The sequence below is a fragment of the Aotus nancymaae genome, unplaced genomic scaffold (genome assembly GCF_030222135.1).
Source record: "Aotus nancymaae isolate 86718 unplaced genomic scaffold, 86718_ANA_hifiasm-v0.15.2.pri h1tg000058l, whole genome shotgun sequence".
Taxonomy (NCBI): domain Eukaryota; kingdom Metazoa; phylum Chordata; class Mammalia; order Primates; family Aotidae; genus Aotus; species Aotus nancymaae.
In genome coordinates, this window is record NW_026988472.1 from 3,252,259 (window position 1) to 3,258,114 (window position 5,856).

At 43.1% G+C, this 5,856-nt stretch overlaps 1 protein-coding gene across 2 annotated transcripts; it reads left to right on the top strand.

The window, feature by feature from the left end:
- The first annotated feature begins 321 nt into the window (after positions 1-321).
- On the top strand, positions 322-5,011 carry SPIN3 (spindlin family member 3). Of its 2 annotated transcripts, none has more exons than XM_012476101.2 (2): positions 322-496; positions 839-5,011. In XM_012476101.2, exon 2 carries the CDS (start codon positions 841-843, stop codon positions 1,615-1,617), a length of 777 nt encoding a protein of 258 aa, XP_012331524.1. In that variant the 5' UTR covers positions 322-496; positions 839-840; the 3' UTR covers positions 1,618-5,011. The 2 variants fall into 2 exon arrangements, with proteins under 2 accessions (XP_012331524.1, XP_012331525.1); XM_012476102.3 differs by having other exon boundaries at positions 322-486.
- Positions 5,012-5,856: the final 845 nt, after the last annotated feature.

The following is a 5,856-nucleotide window of genomic DNA, read 5'->3' on the forward strand; positions in this document are numbered from 1 at the left end:
CCGCCCTGAACCAGAGGAGGTAAACCTATGCAGTGAGAGTAAGGTGGTTGTGGGCTCCACAGCTTCTGATTTGGGGGAAGAGGCGGGACCGAGAGCCTAGGAACACCTTCCACACCCAGCGCTTCGGTACTGGTTGGTGAGGGAGGGGCGCCACGCGGTGTTTGGCAGGAAGGGGAGGCCTCTCTACTGGCCGGAAGCTGTGCTAGAAAAAGAGGGAGGAGACTGCGGCGCAGCAGCGACTAGTGGGAGTCCTATGTGGCGGAGGGGCTGCGGCTGCTGCCACCGCCGCCGCCGCCGCCACCGCCACCGCCTACAGGAAGGCGGAGGACGCAGGAGCCAAGAGCTAGGGACGCCGCCACGGTTCTCTTCGCCTGCTCCGCCGCCCTATTAGAGACACTCTTTGCCTACGGATCGTCCTCTCCCAGCTTTTGCAAGCACTGGGCTGCTCGCCCGCTGATATTCCTTCTCCATAGGCTCACTGCGGAGGCAAGGCGAGGTGTCCGATTTGGGCACGTGAGGCCCGCAATACGGGATGGTGGGGAGTCTGTGCCTCCTGGCCGGGTAGTATTGGAAGCAGGGCGAGGGGAATGGGGAAATGCTTCCCATTTCAGCAAACCGCGGATCTCTTGCTCTAGCTTAGCGAAACTGAGCTGGGGACGAAGGTTACTGCAGGCACTCAGCCAGGGTGCCTTGATTTCCAGCTTTGCTAGGTAGCTTTCGGTAAAAACAGGCGTGGGTGTACGGGATGCGCTGATTAGGAGAAAAAGCTCTCTGTTACGCATTGATTTTTGTTAATTTCCTTTCTCGGTCCACCTGGCAACTGTGCTCCTCCTTGCAGGCATGAAGACCCCGTTTGGAAAGGCAGCTGCAGGGCAGCGGTCCAGGACAGGCGCTGGACACAGCAGTGTGTCTGTTACCATGATGAAGAGGAAGGCTGCACACAAGAAGCATAGGAGCCGACCCACCTCCCAGCCTCGGAGGAACATCGTGGGCTGCAGAATTCAGCACGGATGGAAAGATGGAGATGAACCTCTAACACAGTGGAAAGGAACCGTTCTGGATCAGGTACCTGTAAATCCCTCTCTGTATCTTATCAAATATGATGGATTTGACTGTGTTTATGGATTGGAACTTCACAGAGATGAAAGAGTGTCATCACTTGAAGTCCTTCCTAATAGAGTTGCATCATCTAGAATCAGTGATACACACTTAGCAGAAATAATGGTTGGCAAAGCAGTGGAACATATTTTTGAGACAGAGGAAGGTTCCAAAAATGAATGGAGGGGGATGGTCTTAGCTCAGGCACCTGTGATGAACACATGGTTTTACATTACCTATGAGAAAGATCCTGTATTATATATGTACCAGCTATTAGATGATTATAAAGACGGTGACCTCCGCATCCTTCAAGATTCCAATGATTCTCCTCCGGCAGAGAGGGAGCCAGGAGAAGTCATAGACAGCCTGGTAGGCAAACAGGTGGAATATGCCAAAGACGATGGCTCCAAGAGAACTGGCATGGTCATTCATCAAGTAGAAGCAAAACCCTCTGTGTATTTCATCAAATTTGATGATGATTTCCATATCTATGTCTACGATTTGGTAAAAACATCTTAAAGGTCATGTTGAAATTTGCCAAATATATGAGACTCTAAATCTGTAGACACAAAAAGTCTTGATTGCTTTCCAGTTTGTAAGAACCATCTTCTCCTTTTTTGCACGTTTTGCTTGGCAAAAAATTGGAACTTCTACCCTCTCATATGTTTTTGGAAGAAACCTTTTGCCCATCTGTCCAATCTTTGTACTGTTTCCTCTCCGCAGTTTAACTGATTTAACTGATTAGTGAGAAGGGTAAAGCCTGACATCCATTGGCTCATACTTTTTTTATATTGGGTGGTGTTAATAGATTAAAGGTAGCTGAACACCTCTCACCTCACTCTTTTTGGCACTTGGACTCTACCCTCATTGAGGTGTGAAGCTTGCTGAGATACCCCATGTGACTGGCTGGGTAAGTGTCTTTGCAATCTCAAGTCTTTCCCAGGTAGCTTCAAAAATCTAACTTGGGAAAGAGTGGGAAACCCATTTTGGTCTCTTGTTCAAGTTGCATTCTCAATTCTAACTGTACTAAAAGTAAGGCTAACATCTTGCTCCCTTTCTGGTTCTTTCACCTATCACTCAACTGTTCTAGAATTAATAAGGTAATTACTTTGCATTTTAGTACCTAAGCATAGGCTGAGAAACCGTGCAAAACTGATAAGAAGACAAGCATTTGGGGACCAAACTCCAAGTGGAGAGATCAAGATTTCCAGTAAAACTTAAGTGAAAGGTTTTAGTCATCAGTGACATTAGGATCTCTCCTCTCATCTGCAATAGCTCTGGCTGGTACCTGCAGACATGGTGTGGGTTTTAACTGATACAAGCTGTGCAGGCAGACTTTAGCACAAGTGGTCTTTGTCAGCCCAGAGGAGCATTAAGCCAGGCTCTAGCTAGAGTCCTCAGTCACAAGGACACTCTTTGCCTATGGGACACTTTTTGCCTACAGGACACTCTTTGTCACAGGGCAAAGGCAGGGCTTGGCAAGGGTTGACAGATCTGTCCAGAACCTCAAAATGAAAGAGCAGAAACCTAGAATCAAGCTGAGAGACAGATTTCTTTGCTGTACTAAGAGAGACTCAGAAGTTTTAAATTTTATTCTTGGGAGACTTCAGAGTCCCAACATATGAGGTGGGCAAGGCACTTGTGAGAACCAAGAAAGGCTGAAAGCAGACTATGCTTCCTTGCAGAGACTGGTGGGCTCATCTATTATGGTATCCCAGCAGGACTTGGGACACAGTCAGTGGTAGGTAATCTATAGGCTTAATGATGTTTTAAGTGCTGGCATTGGTAGAAATCTAATAGATTTTTGTTATCGTTTTGATTTTTAAGTCTATCCGGTTTCTTGGCTGGCCCTAAGAAACTCATATGCAGATAAGGGTGAGTTCTACTGTGGCAGAAAAGTAAAAATGGAAGGGCCTTTGAGCTTTCCATTATTAAAGAGGCATTGGTGGAGGTTAACCAAAGCCTAGGAAAGAAAAGTTGAAATACAAGCATGGTTTTTGAGAGAAGCACCTGGCCAACACGAATGCTTTCTCATTGGGGTCCTCACAGAAGCTCCATTAGCAGTAACAGCCTAATAAGGCCATGGACTTCTGCACATTTGGGGCTGGGACTCAAGGCAGTATAATCATATTGAGATTGTACTGCAAGATATCTTCCAAATTAGTTTAAGTTCACAGGTCATGGAGTCCAGACTACCGGCACAGATTGGCATCCTGCTGAGGATGAAACAAAGAAGATATTCTCTTTTCTCCTATGTTTTATCTGTCTACTTTTTCCTTTTTGATGCCACTAAGCCTCTACTATGATGTTTCACTGACAACAGTAATGTGGGTCTGTATTGCCCTATGTACTAAGTCCTGGGGTCATACATTTGCTTTAAAAAACTGTTCTAGTGGCTGGGGACTAGTGTGCTTCTAATTTTTTTGATGTGAGGTTGATACTGTGATAATCATATGTCTTATTGACCCTTTGGACCCTTAAATATGTATGACATGCAATTGTGGGGTTAGATTAATTCAACTCCTGAGGTCCTGAAGGAACTACACCCAGTCAAGAGGAAGACAGCCAAAGCTGGAGCTGCTGAAGCAACCCCGTATCTGGGCAGACATCTTTGTAAGATCTGTATGGCTGAAATGAGAAAAACAAGAAATTGGGAAAGGCAGAATTTTGGACTTTAATTCTTTTGGACTTTGAATTAGAAATTTAATTTGGGGTAGTCATTTTCCCCTTGGAGTTTAATAGTTGACGTGGTGGGGGTGAGGTCATATAGTTCAAACTAAGGCATTCTCATTATGTTGATGTTGTATTATTTGAAGTTTTTTAATGCTATCTTTGGGAGTCATTGTATAATTGTTGTCAGCTATGTCAGGAAATATGGCTGGACATAATTGTAAATTAGGGCTAAAATTGTGATCATATTTTCAGCCTAGGGTATAATGTAGCCTTGGAGTTAATTTAATTACTGTCCTATTTTTGACTCATTTTAGAGCCTCTTGGGGGCAAAAACAGAACTGCTCACCAATCTTACATTGATGGGAGCAGAACTTTTCTAAGATACTGTTGGTCTCCCCGGAAGGAGGCAGCCACAGCCCTGTTTATTGACCAGAGTCTTGAGTGTTAACCATTGTGGCTTAAGAAAATAAAATGTACAAGGGTGTGAGGGGATCTATCCTCTTCCTCTCTCCATGCTCCTGACTCAAGAAAGAGAAAAGATTTGCATTTCTCAAAAATGTTTGGAAGAAAGTTTCTACTCACCTTCTCTTGCCACTCATTCAGTCTTATGCATGGGAGGAGGAATAACTTGATGAGATTGAGAAAATGGTTATAATGGATAGGCAGCTTAGGCCGCTCTTGGATCTTGAGTTTGTTCCACACAGCAAGATGTGGAAAAGACTGCGGTCCTTCACGACATGGTTGGGTAAACATCTGCTTTGTAGACCCAACTGTCTGCACTTGGGGTGGCAGATCCCAAAGTCCTTAGACTCGTGGTAAAAGTTCATTTCAGCCTCAGGTCCAAGCCATGTTGTCCAATTCAGCTCTATCAGCTATAAAGCTGGTATCTATTTTTCTTATTTTTTACAATTTTAATTTTTTTTTTTTTTTGAAAAATAACACATGACTGTGGTAAAAGTCAAACAGTACAAAAGGGTATACAATAAAAAGTAAATCACTTTTCCTCCTTCTCACCTCCGGCCTCAGTTCCCCGCTGGTTCTATTTTCAAAAAGTAACCACTGTTACCAGTTACTTATGTATCCTTCCAGAGATATTCCATGTATTTACAAGCATATTGTGTCGGGGGGGTGTGTGTATCAGGTTTTTTTTTTTTACACAAATGGTGGCATACTATACATGCTGTTCTGAATCTTGCTTTTTTCACTGAACAATATATTAAAGCTGATATCTTAATCCCTATTTGATTCCTGTGTATATTTTTTAATTGGTTCAGAATCTGGAAGGGAAGGAGGTATAATTAATTCAAACCTTCAAACCCTAACCCAGTTTAATGAAAACTTACATGACTGTATCAACCCACAATTTCTGCTAGTCAAATTTTTCTCAATAATAGAATGTGAAATATATGTGAACATAATATATTTTGTGAGAGGAACTTCTCAAGAGAGGCCAGTATATTTTTACTGAGGGAAGAAGTTAAAAGGAAAACCAACTATATATTAAAGCTGTGGGAACAGTTAACGTACTATAATTAATCCAGAAATGAAATGAACAATTACTTTTTTTCTGTTTAAACTTGCACTCACATCTACTGCCATATGCAATTTCATACTTAGAGCTTTGATTTGCCTTTTGTAACAGAACTTCCCTGTATGTAACAGGAAATCCATTTCAAACAGGCTTAAACAGTTATCAAACATTGATCCATATAAATAAAAAAAATTCAGAGCTCAGATGGGCTTCAGGCATAGTTTGAATTGGGGCTCAGGCTCAGTGTTTATGATTCTTGATTTTCCCTCTGTGTATCAGTTTCATTCTCAGGCTGCTTTTTCTTATGGTAGCAAAATTGGACCAGTAGTTCCAGCTACAGCAGTCCAATCTAGAGAAAGATTGATAACCTGTGTCCTCTGATGTGTTCTCAACTGGCTTAGGTCAGATACTTTGACTAATCACTCAAGTCCCATAGATGAAATACACTGATTGGCTTAGCAAGGTCATGTGTTCTATCCCTAAACCCTAGGGCAGTGGTCCCCAACTGTTTTGGCACCAGGAACTGGTTTCATGGAAAAGAATTTTTCCACGGA

Excerpts from the sequence above, each read along its gene's own strand:
- SPIN3 (XM_012476101.2), top strand. The coding sequence starts at position 841 with ATGAAGACCCCGTTTGGAAAGGCAGCTGCAGGGCAGCGGTCCAGGACA.